The 20638-nt window shown below is 44.9% G+C and overlaps 1 protein-coding gene across 1 annotated transcript; it reads right to left on the minus strand.

Moving 5' to 3' along the window:
• Nucleotides 1-972: 972 nt before the first annotated feature.
• Nucleotides 973-16580, minus strand: TSPAN15 (tetraspanin 15). The gene is made up of 8 exons (XM_021529080.4): nt 16459-16580; nt 12149-12334; nt 9937-10011; nt 8130-8225; nt 6386-6502; nt 3588-3635; nt 2099-2215; nt 973-1809 (listed from the first exon to the last, which is right to left on the minus strand). Exons 1-8 carry the CDS (start codon nt 16552-16554, stop codon nt 1660-1662), a joined length of 885 nt encoding a protein of 294 aa, XP_021384755.1. The 5' UTR covers nt 16555-16580; the 3' UTR covers nt 973-1659.
• Between the last annotated feature and the right edge of the window lie 4058 nt (nt 16581-20638).

Genomic DNA, 20638 nt, shown 5'->3' on the forward strand with positions numbered 1-20638 from the left:
AACCATCAGGAACACCGAGCAACCCGGCGAGTCCTTTTTTGGCTCCTGGAAACACATGAAGTTTGTTCAGAGACTCTTGGTGAAGGCAGAGAGTTAAGCAGCAAACGCTGAGTTTTGAAGTAAGCAGAAAAAAAAAAAGTCCAGGACTGTGGCAAGCACATTTCTCTCCCTCTCAGGATTTTTTATAGAGGTGCACAGAGAGAAATGAAAGAGAAAACAATTTCTATTTCTGCTCTTTGTTTTTCCTATGTGGAATGTGTTTGGAGAATTGTTTCCCTGGGGTGATGGCTTGGCTGGATTCTGGTGAGGATTGTTTGAGCCTGATGGCCAACCCACCTGGGGCTGGACTCTGCAGAGAGGGTCACCAGTTGGGTGAGAGTTAGAGTCAGAGAAAGTAGTGTGTAGTTTTAGTATCCTCCTTTTATATAGTATATTGATGTATTTTAGCATAGTTATAATAAAGAAATCATTCAGCCTTCCGAATTGAGTCAGACATGGTCATTCCTTCCCATTGGGTTTGCCTGCGTTTACAATACAGGACAAGAAATTTATTTTAAAAAACAGCAACAAAAAGCAGCAAGGAGAGAATAATGTCAGATGCTGCCCTGTTTTTCTTACTGGAGTGTTCATAAAATAAGAGATTTATATTCAGGATATAAACCTGCTTTATTCTCATCCTGACTTCGGTTTAATTGAAATATTATGATAATTAGGTTTTGCATTTTGCCTGCAGGCCTGTCTGGGGCTGGAGAGACTGCTCAGGACAAAGGAACACCAACAAAAACCCCAGAGCTCTTGCTGGACTAAGAGAAGCCAGGGAGGCACAGATGTCCAGTGACTCTCCAAAAACTGCTTGGGCAGGCAGCATGCAAGCCAGACTCACAGCTCCTGCTACTTCTACCTTTTGATTCAGCATTTGAGGGACAGGCTTAAGTTACATAAGAAAATAAAAATCATCATAAACGAAACCCATGCGCTTTAAAAAAAAAAACCAACAAAAACTCATTGTTTTTATTTAGACAGTAAATTTTAAAAACATCTTGACATACAGAATTCCAAAAAAATATAAAGTCATAAATCACCTAGTTAATTTACTACAGGGGAAAAATACAGTACATCCAAGACTCAAACATCCTGTAAGTTTATACAAAAGCCACACAGTAATAAACTGCATTAGAAAATAGATCAAGCATTACCTGACCGATTTGACATTGGCATCTGCCCCATTATTAAAAGGCACAGAAAACTGAGCAATGAAGGTGATCAGCATCACATCCATTATTGTCAGTAAATCCATCATGATTAGCATAAAACCCCACTATTAAACACATGTTTAATATTCACCATGTGGATCGGTAAGAAATCTCTCCGGAAGGAGTAAGAAAATAAAGCTGGAAAAGGACAAACACTTATACAGGACACCCCGAGACGCAAAGACACTTCCTAGAAATCGAAGTTCAAATCTTCTCCAGTTTTTTTCTGGCCGTGTCACCACTCAGCAATCACGCAGAAGGAATTTAGTCACCCACAGACCCGCGTGGGGCCCCTCCGCCGTGTCCCGGCTCGCACCCACCGCCAGCTGCCGGCTGCTCCAGCACCCCCAGCCCGGCCCAGCCCAGAGCACCGGCTTTGCCTGGTTTGCAGGGCTGGGGCTCTGGCTCAGCCCGGGTAGCACATGCAGCAGCCGGCCCCGCCGAGGTCGGGGGCAGCCCCGGGGACGTCCCCGAACAGGCGCTCGCCCAGCTTGTGCTCCGCGATGATGTCCTCCACCCGCGTCACGTACAGCAGGCTCAGCAGCACGCCCAGGAACTGCCAAGGCAACCAGGGCAAGGGCAGCCCAGTCAGGCAGCACAGCCTGCCTCACTGGGGCTTTGGGAAGGCACACTAGTCACAGACAGGGGAGGAATCAAAAAAAAAAAAAAAAATCCCCCAAACAAAAGCAAATTGCCTCACCAAATCCTGCAACAGCGATGCTACTGAATTACCAGAATGCTACATTACTTCAGCTCATCAGTTACATTAAATTCACAAAGAAAACTGTGATTATGGTCAAATGGGATTTCCCAGACCCACAAATCACACGTTCCCCCTCTCTCACCTGGGGCAGCAGTATGCCGAGCAGCACGCCAGCCATGATGCTGTAGTTGTCCAAAAACCAAATGAGCACAGCATTGGTGCACCCTCGGACGTAGATAACGTTCTGAACACTCAAGCGCTGAAAAATATCAGAGTAAGGGTTCAGCAGGCAGCTCCACTGGCGTGAGATGCATGTGGCAGATGTGGTTTGCCTTCCCACCTCCTTAAACCCACCGAGTTTAACAAAGACCTCATCAGTAACTCTTCCATCTGTTGTTAAGCTGCTCCACACCTCAACAAATTACTCTATTATTAAAAGTTATTCTACACCCGAGTAAGTAATTTCATTGTCTTAAACCTGTTTGTTGCAGCTATTTTTCAACAAGAAATGCACCCAATTCTCATTTAAGACCACTTGGAATGCAGAGATGTCACTCTTTAGCTTTCATCTCCGCTTCCAAGTTGAAAATACAGCAGTGGAAAAACATAAATTGTGGACCAAGTGCTTTGCAAAAAGACCCTAAAAAGGTCAGGAACAAGAGGATTTTGGATTCAGTCCTGCAAGCTGTGCTGCTCCGTGACCCCAACCCATAATATAAAAGCACTTGAGGCTGCAGAGGGTCCTAAGCAGATGAATGGGGTGAATTTAAGCATAAGCTCAAGTGCTCCGTGTTAGAGCCTGGCCGCAGCCTTCAGGTGATTAAGCCACAAATCAATGAATCTGAATGAAGGCAAGTTGTATTTAAAGATAACCGGTAATCCCAAAAACCAACAACCCAGGCTGGCATTGTGCTCCAAGTACCCCAAATGAGCTGGGGAGAGGAGCTTTTCCAGACCAGCCCCGGCCCTGCCTCCTCCCAGCACTCCAAAGCCAGGAGTGGAGAACTCGGGCAGATCCAATTACCGATTTCCCTTCTTAATCACTCTGCAATTACTGCCTTGAGCTGGCAGCCTCTCCTCTGGAGCCACCGGGGCTGCTCCCTAAAGGGAAGGCTGAAGGAAGAGGCCCCATCCCACTCCTGGAGGGAGGAGAAGGCAGCCAGCACAACCAGGGAAGTCCCCCTGCTCCTCCAGGGGTACTGTCACAGGCTTAAAAATAAAACACCCACTCCTGGGATATAAAATACTTGAAAACAGCTAAGTTGGCTTTTATCAATGCCAGTTTTACTCTGTGAGAAACTTTGGCTTTTAAGTACTAAAAGCTTTCCCCAACTCAAGTCAATGCTTCACATTTTGAAAGCAGCTTTTTGTGCATTGATTGTGCAATTAGCTTGGGAAAGTTGTCAAAAAACCAGGAATCAAGGAAAATTAAAAGAAGGGAAGACACAAAAATCAAACAAGATGAGATTTTTCTCATATATGGAAATTATTCCAGTAAAAAAGAACCATTTTAATTGCCGATTTAACTGCCTGGAAGATTAAAGCACATAGAAAACACTTTTATAACAGACCAAAAAAATGCAGAGGAGCAGCACCCTCTGCCATGCCAGGGTGGGCACTGACTACGTTACCTCTTGGTCAATGGTTTTGTATCCACACATAGTGTTGATAATGTCTGTCTGAAAAGAAAACAACAAATATGAACTGCAGCAGGAAACTAAAATCACAGAAATATTATTTTTACTCTGTGTTCACCCAGCTCATATAAAAGCAATGACAGGGTTACTTCCCAGTCCAACACCAGCTTATCCCAGCAGCCCCAGTGTCAGATTTAGTTAGAGCTCCCCATGATTTTAGAGGAATGAGTATTGTCAGTGTGTCACTGACAATCTGAACCATTTCTATCCAACAAAAGCAAGGTGGCACCAGCAACCAAACCAAGCTGTGACAGAGCTGTGTGACACAGCTGTTTCCACAGAATGAACAGCTGAATTTCCTTTTAAAGCCTTAATAACTTAACACACCTTATTCCTAAAGCCAGGGGTTAACACAGCCTTCATGCCAAGATGATGACATATTTAAGCTCAGAAATATCTTAGTTTCAAGTAACTTCCAATACTATGAAGGCCTTTTACAACACTAAATTCATTACAATGTTCATACAATACCATTACATACATGAATATAAAACTCATATACCTAAAAGAGACTGAGTGCTTGCATTCACCACAGACTACTAACATATTTTCTGTAGCCATGTAACGCCTTCTGTGGGTTCCAAGGCTCTACCTTGAGAGCCTGGAAAAGCCAACCTGAAAATCATGAAAATGAAAATCATCCAATGTAAAAACTCACTGGCATCAAAGGAAGCGGCCAATAAGGAGAAGTTTTTAAGCCCCCTAGAAAGCTGGGCTCTCACCTTGAACACACACTGGTTGACAAACAAGGCTCAGCACATTCCTCAAACAAAAAGCTCAGACTCTCCACAGGGCTGTTGGGAAACTGTGTGGGGTACCCATCTGCCAGCCACAGGTAATAAATCCACTTGGAAGTCAGTATCAATATTAGGCACCAGTGTGCTGTGTTGGCTGTGAGTGATTTCATGTTCCCAAAACAGCTGAAGCCTGACTGACTGACACGTGGTCACTCCCAAAATATGTGACCACAAGGAAGGCAGTCCCATCCTTTAACTTTAAACACAGAATTTGCTAACAGGACATCGTGACATAAGCAAATGTACACAGAGGAGATAAACGCATTGGAAACAGAGGATTATAGGCATTTGGGACTAATTTCTATCCACTCCACTAGTGTAAGTCTTCAGTAAATAATTTGACATAAATATAGTTCCTTTAGAGCCCCCCCAGTACGAGCTGGCTCGTGTTAGCAGAAGGCTTTAACAGAGGATCAGAATCCAGGCACTGACATTAGCAGGAGTTTTCCATGACTACAAAGCCAATGAGTAATCACAAACCATATCTGTAGCTTTCTGGGACAGAAACCAGCCTGTATTTGGAAGGATTTGTCAAACACACAAGACTGATGCATCTTCTGGTTGTTCTTCCTGAGGCACAGCCCTGGTGCTGCGCTCCCGTGCCGCACACGGCTCAGCAGCAGCAGCACCTCTGCTGCAGAGCCGCAGCCCTCGCCTGCTGCAGCACCTGCATGAGCCACACTTCCACCTGGGGCTTCTCCCTGCCCTTCTTTAACTTCCCTGGGCTTAACTCCATGGGATACCAGCAGCCTGATCCTCCCCTCCCAGCTGTCAGTGAAGCACACAGAGAATATACCCCCATCTTTCCCTGGAGAAGTTTTTATTTCAGTGCTTTCCCTTTCCTGAAGGCAAAATCCTGAGTTGCTCTGCTCCATCCAGCTGCAGGCTTTTTCTCAAACAGCTAAGACTCAAAGCATGACTGTTCAGCTTTGGTTTCTGAGAATAAATCAAAGCTCATTACAGATTTAAACAGACCATTCCCACACACCAAAAATGTGTGTGCACATGTAATAAACACCTTCCTGTGATACACATTTCTCACCGACACCAAGGAGGATTACTGACACAATCATTGCATCTATCTGTCTTTTTTTTTTTTTTTTAATTAAACAGCCATGCTGAAGGCAGATGTTGAAAGGGCAGCCTAAACCAGGCAGCAGCAGGATATCCATCTTACACACACCCAGTCTCTCTAGCTCATATTCAGCCTGAGATCAAATCCCAGTGAGGCAGGGACTGGCTGTACTGGAGTAGTTGAGGAATAGTTCTTCATCAAATTCAGCATGACATGCACCCCTCAAATGAAGGGCAGTGAATTACAGAATTAATTAAAACACATTTGCATGAAAATCAATGCCTGCTCCTAGTGCTGTCAGCACCAGTGAGGATCAGTTCATCAGAGCTGAGAAACTGGTTCAGACTCCAGTCCTTCTAGCACTTTAGAGAAAGGAAGTTTTCAAGGATAGGTCGGGGCAGACCTGTGCCCACAAGCATGCCCTCACTCTGAGGTCAGTTGCCCACATTTTTGGATTATTCTGAAGATGACAAGGTCACTCTGTGTGGTTTTTAATTCACGCAGCAGCTGGGGCACATCAGTCTGACCCCCCACCCACAGAAACCAGCAGGTCCCAGGCTTCCTGGCAAAGCTGGAGCAGCAAACCCTGGGGAAAACACCAGCAAAACTGAATTTTAAGGAGGTCTGGTTGGGGCGAGCCATGAGATTAGTGGAGGTCCCAAGATCCCTTCTGGGGCTGAGAAGTGGGTCAGTAAAATGGACCACAGCCAGCACATCTAATCCATTATTTTCTCCCTTTCAAGCTGTCAAGACCCACAGATCCATTAGGGGAAGAAAGGACCCGTTTTCCTTCCCTTCTTACCCCAGACTTCCTAGTGTCAGGTGCTTTTTTTCAGTGATGCTGAGGGACCAAGACTCACCTTATTTCTGATGCAGCAAGTGTAGGGCACCCCACAAGCCAGTGGTCCTGGAGCTTCACAGTTGTGATACACGTTTTGGGACCAATCTCTATAATCTTCCCCACCACAGCACTTGAACTGTAGAGAAAAAAAAAATACAATAAAAAAGACACAAAACTCAATGATATCAAAGGTCTTCTCCAACATAAATGATTCTTGAATTCCAAAAGGAAAAGGGGAAAAAAATTGTACCTTAAACTCTTTGAACAAGTAGAAAACAAAGAAAGAAGAAAACTATTTTAGAAGCCCTGAGCTACCAAAAAAATCTGTCATTTTATCAGCACAGCATGTATGAATGTGTATGATAAATACAATTACAAAGAATTAAAGATACAGGTAATACTCCTCTGTCACCCTCTGAACTCCTCTGTCACTCAGGGTGCCAGAGCAAAGTACTTGGTGCTAAGTCCACCTCCCATCTTTTCTGAGTTGAAAAAACTACTTTTCCAGCTCTGGACGTCATTAAGCAGTGTTTTTACATTAACTCTATCTTGACCTGCAATCTACCTCTGCAGTTGTTTTAAGAATTACAACTACATTGCCAACTGGATCTAAAAGACAAAAGCATTGCTTTAAGGCATAAATTAATCTCACCAAAACATTGTGGCTGTAATTTACAAGAACTGAAAGCTGGCAAACAAATACTTTAAGTTTACACTGACTTAATATAAATATTCACTTTATAATTTAAACGAAGGGAAAAGGAGGAGCTCATTTAATCACTAACGTGTAGGCTCGCTGTACGTACCCATAATTTTGGGCAGTGCATGGAAAATTTAAAGCATTATGAAGTCTAATGACAAAATTTCCTCAGGATGGTCTGCTTCTGACAGACTTTCCATGCTAACTTTGTTTTTCAAAGCAGGCTGCCATCTCCATAACGATGTCCTAGAATATATGTATCACTTCCTAAGTCATTTTTTTTAATAACCATTACTTGGCATGGTCATGGACATTGCATGGGCCCTGACATCACATTGCTGAACACTTTCTGCTCCTTCTACAGCCTCTGAACTGCATGGCAGAACTCTTCAATAACCCAATAAACATTGCAACAGATCAGCCTTATTAAAAAAAAAAAAAAAAAAAAAGGCTGTGAGGCTGTGAGTCAATGCCAGGTGCCATTAAGTAATGCCCAGCTGGGCTCATCAGAGTTTCTGAATTTTAATGGCAGGTAGATGCTCTTCCACTGGTACTTCCTCACAATAAGCACCTGGTTAAATGGCCCTGTCCATGCCCTCGAGCAGCCACACAGCGGCCCAGGTTGTGGCAGCCCAAATGCCACCTCATTTCTCTTTACCCAATGCCTCCTGTTAGCAAGATGCTTCTCAATCTCCTGGACCAGCCAGCAGAAGCACTGAGTGCAAGGCCATGGCTGGAATTTAGGCTGAATTCATCTCAATCCAGCTGTGGGGCCACTATAAACCTACAGGTTTGAAGGATCTGACCCTGAGCATTGAATTGACCTGCCAAGGCAAAAGCTGCATTTGGCCCTCTCAAAAAGATGTGATGTAAGAGGATTTTAAATGCCAGCTGGAATGCTGGATGAGCCCTGACCTCAGCAGCAACACCATAAGAGATGACACACAAGATCTCATCCCCCTCATCAGTAACAACTTGACTGTCACACCACCAGAAAAACTCAAAGCTGTTCCTGACTTAGTCCAAGGAGAAAAAAAAAACAAAACAAAACAAAACAACAAACCTGCTTTTGAACAGAATCCATGATGTTCTTGAAGTCTAAATCATCATAGTAATTCTCAATTCCTCTTCTAATGTTATCATTTAAAAATTTGATTGTCTAGAAAGCAAAAGGAGAACAAGATTCATGGGTTGCACAATGGGCACATGGGCTTAGAATTAGAAGAGCAGGTTAAAATGACAAGTGTAACTGATGAGCACAAAATAAAAGGATTTTTTCCTTCTTTTTTTTTAGAAAAAAAAACAAAACACTCATTAAAGCCCTGCAAGGACCAACCATCTGTTCTCCTCTAGAGGAGCAGCCTCAGTGCTGGGTTTGGGCTGGCAAGTTCCAGCAGTGCGACACCTCTCACTGCTGAGACTCTCCAAGCACCTCCCAGAGATGGTCCCATTATCCCTGGATATGGATATCCCAGGATCCCTGTCCCTGGGGACCCTCAGCATCTTCTGGATGACAGAGCAGTGGGGTTGGGTGGTGGATCTTGGCACTGTGGTCTGCACCACGCCCCGAGCAACAAGACTTGACTGTGTCACCACCGTCCATGAATTTTTTATTTTCCATGAACTTTCCATGAATTTGAGTTTCCAAAGAGTCCATAATTGCCAGATAGAGAGCTTTATTTCACATGGAGCGGAAAAAAAGGTGTGTTTGTATGTTTTTTGTATGTTTGTATGTTGTGTGGCTGTTTTAAGAAATATGGTAGCATGGCGATGGCAGATATAAAATGGTGTCTCCTCAGCATGGCATATTAGAAGTTAAATCAACAAAGTGTTTTTAAAGTTCAGAAGATGAGAGAAAAGGCAGGGAAAAAAAGAGTATTTAGTTTTCAAGATCCAGCACAATCTCAGCGCAGCAAAACCAGGGACTAATCACTACCAGAATGTAACAACTTTGCTTTCAATGCAGCTGCTGAAATGGACAAAGCTAAAGTCTTATAGGTCAAAAAACCTGAAATACACCCAGTAATCTTCTCAATATTACAAACTGCAACACCCACAAACTAACCAGAACAAAAAGGATGATCACATCACTGATGAGAAATAGTACAGGACCCTCCTAGCTGGTCAAAAACCCCATTTAGACTGCACAAATTTGAAAAAGAAGTAGAGAAAGAAATGGGAAAAATGCACATGACATGCAAAACAAACAGGACATACGCAGAGGCTACTACACTAAGCTTCCATAAATACTCTCTTGTTCTCCCCATACTAACCAAACTTCTCCACTAACCTTGAAAAACAAGGGAAGAAAGCTGTCCCTAAGTGTAGTCGTCTCACTGTAAATTGAAGCATAGACATCTAGTACTTGCCATACTGAATACATTTACATTTTAAAGCATTTCTAACTGAAAAAAAAAATAGCCTGCTGCTTTCTGTGCAGAAAAATCAAGGGTTGTATACAGTTATATCATGCTTGTCAGTGATGGAGTCTCCTAGATAAATTTGCTACGTTGCTCATGGATGTGGGCAGAGAAGAGCTGTCCTTTAACTGAGGCAAAACATTTGGGCCATGAAATAACAACAGCCTCCAAATCCGTCTGGAAACGTCCCCAATTAGCTGTCAGACCCAGCTGGCAAAAGAGAAGAAAGCATTTTGTCATCCACAAAGAGCTGGAAACTCATTTTGCCTGCACTGCACATTTGTAGCCACCAGATTTTCTCCAAGTTCCTTAACCTGGAATTCATCTCCAGAGCGGTGGCAAACCCCACTGCTGAGCCCTGAAAAGCCTGGGCCTGTCTGCAGAGTGCTCAGGTGACAACTGTTCTTCAGCAGAGCTCAATCACAGCAAAACCTGAAGCAAGCAGCTCACCTGGTTCCTGAAGATCAGGGCCACCACTCCGCCCGTCAGCTCGATCAGCAGGCAGAGTCCAAGGATGTACATGAACTGCAGGAAAGCAAGTGCAAGTCAGTCATTAGACAGAACCCCAATTACTCTTTCAATTAGTTCCTTTAAGTCTAGCGTTCAATTGCCAGTAGACTTGGCTTTCAGTATGGAAGTTTAAAGGAAAATATGAAATTATGGGTTTGTTCTTATGAAACTATCAATGTCATGAGAAAGCCTGTTTTCCTCACTTAAATTACTTTGGGTTTTGCCCAATTGGCAAGCATATTATTTTTCTGCTCTGAATGGACTCAAAACCATTAGATGAAATTATGCTGCCAAGACAGTCCTTTCCACACCAGCATCCCAGAGAAGCATACTGATGGGCTGCTACAAACCACACCACACTCCATGTTTTTATGCTTCCTACAAAACCAGTACTTACCTGTTAGCTTTCAATTAGTGGATAAAGCAGCACACCTTAAGATAATCCAAACCACCTTCTTCTACACTGCCAGTGCTAAATCAAAGCAAAATTCCAGACTTAGTGGCTTTTAATATGTTGCTTCCCACATTTATTTGCCTATGTATATACATGTGCTCAAAATACACTCATACACAACCATGTGTGCATCCACGAATGCCCATGAAAGAGTGTGCAAAATGTGAAAAATATGAAAAAATCCATTGCACTGTAAGAGAGCTGCAGCATGCCAGTACTTGAAATGTTTTTTCCAACCCTTCAGGCATAAAAAACAGGTGTCAAGCAAATTTAGGTCTGCTGTGTAACAGTGAGCTTCATCAGGAGAGAAGTTTTAAGATCCCTTGTCTGAAAATAATCCCTAATGCTCTCCCCTGAAGGCTGCTTTAATTTCTGTGTGCTCGGTGTCAGGAATTCACCAGGTATCTTTTCTCCTGCTAAATCTGGAATCAGCCAGGGAAGCTGGCATCAGGAACTTGCTTTGTTCAACACCCAGCTGGGTTTGCTACCAGGATGGGAACAGAAAATGTTCCTGGCATCTGACACACCAGCACGCTCAGTGGGAAGAAGCCTAAGGAGGGACTCTCAGTAAAATTCCAAATCCATGGTTATTTCAGGCTTTGCCCTCCGTAACAAACCACGAATTTAGCATTTTGTTAGGCTGAACTGACGTGACAAGGCCAGGTTGGGTCAGGTTTTGAGCATCCTGGTCCAGTGGAAGGTGACCCTGCTCATTGCAAGGGGGTCACACTAGGTAGCCTTTAAAAGGGCCTTTCCAACACCAACTCAGTGCAGGAGGAAATGAAGTTTGCACCCTTTACTTTTAATTAATCACACGTGCAGCTTCCATCTGCTACCTCAGGAATTTCCCTAAAATTCACCTTTTCAGAGGCACTGGGGAGAAAAACCTTGTGCCTTTCATTTCACCCTCAGGGCCCTTCTCTCAAAGGCCCAAGCTCCACGTCTAATGTTGGACACACATTTTCCAGGGCAAGACAGACAGACTCTGGCCATGTTGGATTATAAGTGATTTTGAGTTTGTCAGCTTTTGCTACACTATACTATAAATGCTTTAAAGTTAATAATTTAAAATTACCCCTCATAAGTCTTACTACAATGTATCTTTCATAGTTCTATTTCTCTGACATATCCTTATTTACAGAGTCATCTTTTCAAACTTATTTCTAATTCTATTTCTCTCTCAACAACATCTGTTTTTATTCTATAGCATTTCTAAGTCAACATTTCTTATCTCAAAGCCTTCTATCAGACTTTAAGAATTCTCTAGAAACCCATTTCCCACAGGACCACGCCGGACGTCAGCCTGAGCCAGGGCTTCTCCCCTGAGCTGCTTCCCCTGGGCTGAAACGAGCAGCCAGCACCAAGTGGCACCTTGGCAGCTGGGTTTGCACAAGATACACACCGACTGATAATAACTCCCATTCCTGGTTATTTCCCACACTGCCTGAGCTGCTGGAAGCTCCTTTTCCCAGCGCTGGGCTCAGACCTCGCCGCTCCTGCCGCTGACAAGACCCAGTGCTGCTGCTCCCTGAGGAAGGGACCACAGCCACTAAACTCACATTTAATTAAATCTTTTTAAAAAGCAACCTCGTTCAAATGTTTTTCAGCGCAGACATAGTTCTGGATGTGAATTCAGGGGACAGTGGAAAGCAAAAGCAACAAGCCTTAGAAACTAGGAATAAAAATTCCAACACTTACTGCTTGCAGAAGGCATAAATTGTCTCTCAGAGAAGCCAGTACACCCACAAAGGATACCAGGAACATCACGATGCCCAAAAGTATTAAAATAATTGCTGGGGCTAGAAAGGCACTTTCTAGAGTTTTGTACTTCTGTCTTTCAATTTCTGCATAAATCCCAACTGCAAGGACGAGGGCTCCGATCACCTGGAAGAGAAACAGAGGAGAGCAGGGATGTTATTTTTTCTGCCAGTAAACACAGACATGACAGGCTGTGAGTACACAGGAACCTGTCACTGCTCACTTCAAGATTCATTATAAACAATGAAACATCCAAAGCAGAAGTTTGGATTAAAAAAAAAATATAAAACCTCTCGAAGACTAAAGAAGAAAAAGAGCTGAGTTGGAAAAAAATGAAACTTGTTCACTTCAAAAATATATTTCATCATGTTTTAACATTCTGGAACTTAAACTAATCAAAATATACATCACTGCCTGAAATGTAATTTATTACCCATCTGAGATCACATATATTACATATATGACCAACTGCCATGGCTTTAATGACCCTCCTTTGTGTGTCTGTCTGTCCTTCTCTCTGTGTGTATAAATATATAGAAATACATACATGCCTCTAACATAACCCAGTTTCTAAGCTGGTCTGCAAACAGCCTATCTGCCCCTTCATATTAACTCCTACTGTATTTAAGCTCAGTAACTACAGTCAGATATTTCCTATACCTCCACTCTTCCTGCCATCAGGAGAAAGGCACCAGATTAAAAACTAATTAAAAGAAAAAACCACAAACAAACAAGTTTGACAAGTTTGAAATGATATCACTTCCTTGAGCAACTACCAGATAAAGCTGGCAAGTGAAATAGGAAGGGACATTTTTCATTTAACAAGGTAAAGATATTTCAATCAAAATAATTAGATAGGTCTAAATCATTTGGCATTAAAACTACAGTGTGCTGCAAATCACTTTGAATTATGCTAAATTAATTAAAATTAAAAATAGCCCACAATACTTCATTACAAAAATTGCAGTGGAAAAACTTTGCTGCCGACTCCAACAGCCAGACACATCATCAGAGAGGAGACCAGGCACAAATCAATCATTTTGGCAATCTGATAAACAACATTCCCCTTTCCTGACCTGACATTCCCCCAGGAAACAGGAGTCTGCTCTCTGCACACCAATGCTTCTTAATTATACTTCTTAATTTTTAATTTCACTTCTTAATTTTGGATATGACACAGTATATCCCAGACAAAGGGCTAGAGGGACGCACGATGTGAGTTATGAGTCCATGAGCCAAACAGTTGAAATATTTTTTTAATTATGGGCTATCTTAAAATAAATAGCAACTTACTGGAAGTTCTTGATTTTCTATGGAAATTAATAATGACAACAAAGGACAATATGTAGGGAATGCCCTTAGTTTGTCATTTGAAGAGAGAAAATTCTCAGGAGGGTTCAACCATAAAAAGAAAATATACTGAAGCTATTTAAAAAGCAACTTAAAATTTGAGCGAATTGAGAGTAACCCCAAAACCAGATTCTCCTGCAAACACTGAAGTGTCATTAACAACAATAACTCTTGCCTGGTAAATACCTTGTTTAAAAAGTAAAAAAAAAAAACCAACCAAAAAAACAAAAAAAAACCTCTGGACATAAAGCACAGGTATTAAAGCTTGATAGGGATTACCAGAATTTCAGAAGACTGTTGTTTCAAGACTAGAACTTTTTACTGAAATGTCTTTTTTTTAACCATAGTTTTCTCATCAAAGCATTACATTTCAGGGGGTTTTTGACTAAAAGGTACCCGTAAATAAAATATTTATCTATTATAATATTTTATAATAATATAAATAAAATAAAACAAGATACTTTAAGAACTTCAGATACATAAATACATATAGCATCTTTATATACGCATATCTTCGCTGCTTTTCACTTCACTGCTCCCACACCCTCCAAGACTTATGCTTCCATTATCTTCTATTTTCTTAAGCATCTAATAAAAATTTTTCCAACATTTAATGGCCGAACCAACAGCAGCATTTACTCGTGGCAAGCAGATGTGCCACGGCAGCAGCCATGCCACCCGAGTCCCTTGTCCTGCCGGTGCTGTCCCTCCCTGTCCTGGGGTGGGACACAGCACCCAGGGCTGTTCCATCCCGCATCCTCCACAGCAGCTCCCGGCCTGGCAGCCCAGCTGTGTGCACGGCAAAACTCACACCACATGAGCTCCACCAGCAAATACCGGGGATTTCTCTGGGGCTTTTGCCTGCTGTCCCAAGAGAAAGGAGAAGCATGCGTTTATTTATTTATAAGTAGAAGCTTTAACCCTGTATTTACAGTTCTTTTTCTTAAATGAAGCTCAACAAGAGCACCTTCTGTTTAAAATGTTGGGTTTTGTTTCAGCTGGGCAAGAAAATTACATTACAGTCCCATTCATCAGGAAAAGAGGTATCTGGAAAAGTTACAGTGACAGCTAGTTTTTAAAAAAGCCCTGGGCGACAGGGGAAGACCACAAGGCCGGTAGCAAACATCCCCTCCGACACTCCCAGCAATGCTTTAATTTCCTTTCTGCTTCAGACAAGGCTGGTATTTAGTGCCTGGTGGTTTAAAGCCATCCCGGGGACTCAAATCCGGGACTTCATCACTCATAAGGTACCAGAGGAATTGCAACGGCAGGGAGGGAACTGAGTGAACATCCAGCAGGTCAAAGCCCCAGACAGCAGCAGAACATCACAAAGCACCCAGCATTCAAGAAAGCCAACACTCCCACAGCCACGCTTCCATTTACACCGATTAAAGAAAAAAAAAAAAAACCAAACAAATCAACAAACTCAGCAAGAAGCGCGGTGCTGAGAAGAGAACTGACATTATTTCCAGCCGACGAGATCTGCTTCGCTCAGCTGCAACAAAAGCGAATTCCACGCGCGAAGCCCACGCGGAACGCGGCGGGTGCTCGGCCCCGGGGCCAGCGGGACGCTGCCCAGCACCAGCTGCCCAAACAATTCCACAATCCCCTGGCATTCCCCGTCCTTCCTGCCCACCCCATCCTCCCCCTCCCAGAGCAAACCATCTCCCCCGGCCAACAAATGGAAGCTCTTGTTTATAAACGAGGGCAGAGCATTGAAAATCCAGAGTGAGCAACTACAAAGAGTAAATAAAATCCGCAGGCTGCCTGAAAGAGGCTTTGTCCTCCGAGGATGGTTTCAGAAGGGCCCTTTCTCTGCCACCAGAGGAATGTTTACATCCCACCAGCGAGGGCCCTTGCTGCCGACAGAAAACACCGAGCAGACGCTCCTCCGCGAAGGATGCGCTGCAAAAAAGGGTCTGAAAAATAACACAGCAAATTTGAATTTCCCTTTCTGGATCTCACAACTGCGGAATAGTTGTGGAGGGACACAGGTAGCATCAGGAGTCTAAACCCAAGGGTTGCTTTGTCTGCTGAGACAGACAAAAGACATCCGAAATCCCAAAGAGCCTGAATTACAACGAACACTTTGTGTTTCAATCTTTGTTCATTAAATCACGGGGTGTCTCTGACACTCACTATCAAACCTGGCAGATCTAAGCCTCTTCTCCTACACAGCAAAGCAAAAGCCTTATGCTCCCAACTGGTAAATACCATGTCAGACAAAAACAGACCAGCCAAACTAGAACTTAAGCAAAATTTCAAAAGAAAAAGCCAAATAGAAAACATCCTGCTCTGACATCAATGCCACCTGAAGCCATCATCTTCCCAGAACTTGAAAAAGCCCCTTTAAAAATCACAGTGCTTACAAAGAGCACTTGAAAGGGCTCCAAGGGTTCCTTCCAGCCCGAGGGCGCCTGGTGTGGATTTCCCACATGTCAGAACTCAGTGGTCATAGTCTGGAGCCATCACCTGCGCCTCTCTGGCTCTAACACCTGGATGAGGACAGCAAGTGCCAGACACCTGTAACTCGGGACAGGACATTCTCAATCCACCGAGGAGCGACGCTGTAGGGCAAAGGCTCTGTTTGCCACCTCCCCTGCAGGGCAAAGCCGCATTTCCATACGCACATGAACGATTTTCACCTGCCAAACTCCCAACCCCTACCGAGTCCCCACCGCCAAAACCAGTTTGTCAGTGCCGAGGCGCGGATGGGGCTCTGCGCCCACGGCCACGGGTGAGACACGGCCGCGGGTGAGCCAGCCACGGGTGAGCCAGCCACGGCAACGAGTGTGCCACCCACGGCCACGGGTGAGCCAGCCCCGCACCCAGCCCCGCACCCAGCCCCGCACCCAGCGCCGCTCGGTCGCGGAGCCCCGCGCAGGGCGCCCCGCGCTCACCCAGAAGGTGGTGGAGTAGGTGATGAGGCTGAGCTTCAGGCACAGGTAGGAGAGCCGCCCGCAGTAGCGCGCCCGCTCCGGGTCGCCCGCCGCCATCCTCGGCACCTGCCGGGCCCTCCGCCCCTCCCGGCCCGCGGGCGGGCCCGGGAGCCGCTTCCGGCAGCGCGGGCAGCGCCGAGCGACCCCTCCGCCTTTCTCTTCTGCCTCCTCTTCCTCTCTCTCTCTCTTCTTTTTTTTTCTCTTTTTTTCAGCTCCCCGGACGCTCGGTCGGGGTCAGCCCCGCAGCTGGAGGCGGCAGGAGGAAATGGATCCGGCTGCTCCAGCAGGAATCTGGCAGCGCTGCACGCATCCCCGGACCTCTGCCATCGCCATTAAGTCAGCCGGGATCAAACTACGCCCGTGGGAAGCCGCTGCATGGGCGCTCGGGTTTTTTGGTGGAGCATCCAAAACCGTGGCAAAGCAGGATCCCTACACCCTGCACAGGCACGAGGAAGCGTTACCAGGGCATTTACCTCTCTTGGTGTCACCCACGCGATTGCATATGCAAAGAGAGTCACGTCCTGCCAACACCAGCCACTGGGCGTATTGCTCTGGCCGTGCACCGACCTCCATCCCCGTGCCCGGAGCTGTGTGACGGCGGGCCCGGGATGGGTCTGACACGGCCATCATGAACTGCAAACGCCATTCCTGCCTCCGAGACGAAATAAACCCTTTCAAGCCCGCAGTGCTGCGCTCCTGTCCCACAAAGGGCTATTTTTCCCCCGGGGAAAAATGTCTCATTCAAAGTGGCGGACAACTGTCACAGAGTCGCTTGTTTCGTCCTGGCCCGGAGCAGAGGCAGATGGCATTGAAAATCAGTGTCTGGTGTCAGAGGAGATGAAGTGGGGCAGCATTAATCCTTAAGTCACCTACCAAAGAGACTGGAAATCCTCTGAGAAATCCGCGTGAGAACGTGTAAACATTCAGTCACACATCATTTCTTTAGGGCATACAATACACCGAAGTCTCGTTTCTAAAGGCTCAAAAATATCCCTGGATAATTCGATTAGAAAAAGTACTATTGCTGTCGCCTGCAGTGCTACTACATTCTGCTTCTGGAAAACAATCCACCTCAGGACACTCCCAGCAGCAGAACAGCTCTTCACCTCTAATGTTTCTGGACAGTAATACTATGTCCTAGAGCAGTTACCCTCTAAAATACCAACAACTTCCATTTTCACAGAGATTTGCAAATATCCCTGACACTTAGCAATGGCATGCAGGCTGGAAATCCCATCACATATAGTTGCTGGGAATTAGTGTCTGTCGTGTGGTCTTCATGTCTCATGGGTGTCATCACATCCAAGCATGTTCTTGTCACATAGGCATCTTCTTTGAGTATTTAACTAAATTAATTGTTCTGTTGACTTTTTTAATTCCTTACCTTGTCATTTGTGCTGATTCCTGCACATAAAATTTCAGGGCACATCCTGCTGGATGGGGAAGCTGAGTAAAGGCGTGTCCAGTTTCCTGTTTTTTTCCCTCAGAACCGAGTCAATGTATCAAAACAAGTTCCTGTTTTGAAGCTGCAAGACAATAATTGGGCAATCCCTTTCTTTTCCTGAATCCCAGACTTTGTCTATACAAATGGCAAGATTTCTGGACACAGTTTATCAGCAAGTGGTGGTTAAAGTAAGAAATTGTGAACTGCCCAAGGGTCCATCGGGGTTGCATTCTTTCCCCCTGAGGCCAGTGCAGCACAGGGCTGCAGTTTTCCAATTAAGAGTCTGGCAGATTGTTCATTACAGCATATGATGCTGGGACCATCCAACAGCACAACTAGCAGTTGTTTTGTTCATATTCAGGATCAGTAACTTCCACATTTCTTCACTCATTGCCAGGGGTTGTCCTAAAGACACCAAAAGCCATGGACTGCAGAGCTTCAGGAGCTCTGCAGAAAGAAGTGAACTACAGCTAGCCCTGCACCAAACCATGACAGAAAGACCCAAAGCTTTTCAGTGCTACCAGAGGCATTTTTGCTGCTTCCTTCCAGCCCATGTCTGGCTGATGAAGCTGCAGGCCAGCTGCACTTTGCCCCACCCAAGGGGGATGCTCATGGTCCTCATGTCCTGCTCTCAGAGCTGCTCCCTGGACAGAGGTTCTTCCTCCAAAAGCAGAGTTCAACTTGCAACACAATTAAAGCCTCTACTGCCTATATTACCTTGTATTATGTTTCGAAAACACAAAACACCCCTCAATCACCCTTCCTGACCTTGCAGACCCACATCTTTTGTTTGCATCTCTCACCCTTTGCTCAGACCCGGATTGGTGACTCAGCACAGTAACGTTTGGCCTTGACAATCCTGCCCATAATAAAAACAGCAGTGAAACCAGCCAAAACCAAACCCCCTGCTCTCAGGTAAGTCCCTTTCTCTGGTGTGATTCCAAAACCACTGGCGAGGCAGGTTTTACCCACTGTCTCAGGCAAATGTGACTTCCCTGGAGAAATCTGGAGCCAGCCTGTGTCAAAAATTGCTCCAGTTTTCAAGTCAAAAGGCTGATAGCACACACTAAATCGCTGGCTGGGCTCCAGGATGATAACCTTGTCAATGCACAAAGAGCAAACGAATAAAAGCAGTGGGTGTGGATACAGGAAGGCAAACCCCTCCTGTCTCGTACGATGAAATGTTGACCAAAGGGTGGCTGCTCTTCGATTATCACCTGAGTAACAGATCAGGGACCAGGGCAGATGGTTCACACGAAGGTTCCTAAAGAAACCTGAGCACCTTGAATGTCTTCAAAGTCAGCAAAGAGAGGTTACAGTTCCCCACTGAAGGGTCAATAAGTGCAGCCCTTTTTCTGAGCAATTGCTTCCATTCTACTTTCTGTAAGTGATAAAGCACTTTAGTGCACTCCCAGTGAAATGTATGGAAGGGTTTGCTCCTATTCTCCTTTAAATGTGCAGGGATTTTAGACAGCATAATAAAAAAAAAAATTGAAGAACACTATTAGCTGTTGAATTGGTATTGCAAGTCATGAACAGTCCTCCTGAACTGTGTACAGAAAGTAGAAGGTCCCTAAGCTGTTTAATGAGGTGTAAGTCTTTGAAGAAGCACCTGGCAGAGCTTTGCAATGCACTCTGGAAGACAGGTACAAGTGTACCTTTTCAGTTTCTGGGTAGGGAAGTGAGAGGGATTGCCTGCAGGGAAGAGGAGGAGACATTACATGCAGGACTACAGGTATTGATTCCTTTAAAAGCAATACTTGGGCAGCTTTGTAACAGAGGAAACATGTTTGAAAGAGTTGGTTTTGTGATGGGTTAACTCAAGGCTACCTCCAGAAATTAATGAAGCAAGGAAAGATTCTGGGCTGAGCTGGTGCAAGGGATCCTGAAGTGATAAACAGTGCCCTGTTACAGGAGAGCCTGGCACAGCTGCAGCTCCACCAGCTCCAGGAGTTGGAAAACTGCTGCCATGCCAGCACTACAGGCACTCTGAATCCTGAAGGCAGCTTTTCATACATGAAACCCCTTCAGCTCCCAGCCGAGCAGGCACGAGTCACTGCCAAGTGCTCTTGGAAATCTCAGCCTCAGTGTGTCACTTCTGGTTTTTTTAAACTGACAGTGAGCAGGAGCACTGTGCTCCGAGCAGAGTCAGGGGTTCCTCTTTCCTATGAGAACCCAAAATTTCTGCATGCATGGGGTCACCAAGTTCCTACAGCACACACTGAGAATGGGGATGCAGCCATCCAAAAGAAAGGATCTTGCTGAACTGTATCAAATATAGTTTCTCTCTTGCTGTGAGAGCTCAGAGGAAGACAAGCAGGTCCTGGAAATTTGAGGATTTCAGGACTGGGAAGCTTGGTGAAGTAACCACCCTTGCATGCAAGCCTGTAAAAATCCTGACAGAGCAGCGTGGCCATTGCAGAGGTTATTCAAAACTAACTGAGCGCAGCAAGGGGGGCAAGCTTCGTGTACCACTTTGCCACATTTCATTTGATGTCAAATTGGTTGTTTAGTTTTCCCCTGCAAGAGACTCCACCTCCTTTCAAAGTCCCCTTAAAACCTGCTGAGATTTTATCCCAGTGCAACTCCTGCCTCATACTTGATAGCTGCACAGGGAAAGAACAGCAAATGTCCTCAGTCCCACTGGAGGGGATTCAGACACCTGGTGCTTTAGAAAACTGCTGCCCTGACAAAGAA

This window comes from Lonchura striata, chromosome 6 (assembly GCF_050655825.1).
Source record: "Lonchura striata isolate lonStrDom1 chromosome 6, ASM5065582v1, whole genome shotgun sequence".
In the NCBI taxonomy this organism is placed as follows: Eukaryota; Metazoa; Chordata; class Aves; order Passeriformes; family Estrildidae; genus Lonchura; species Lonchura striata.

Coding starts and splice junctions, on each gene's coding strand:
- TSPAN15 (XM_021529080.4), bottom strand. CDS start 16,554: ATGGCGGCGGGCGACCCGGAGCGGGCGCGCTACTGCGGGCGGCTCTCC. Junction 12,335..16,458: donor CCTACTCCACCACCTTCTGG/GTGAGCGCGGGG, acceptor TTTCTCTTCCAG/GTGATCGGAGCCCTCGTCCT. Junction 3,636..6,385: donor CTTGCTGCATCAGAAATAAG/GTGAGTCTTGGT, acceptor TTTTCTTTTCAG/ACAGACATTATCAACACTAT.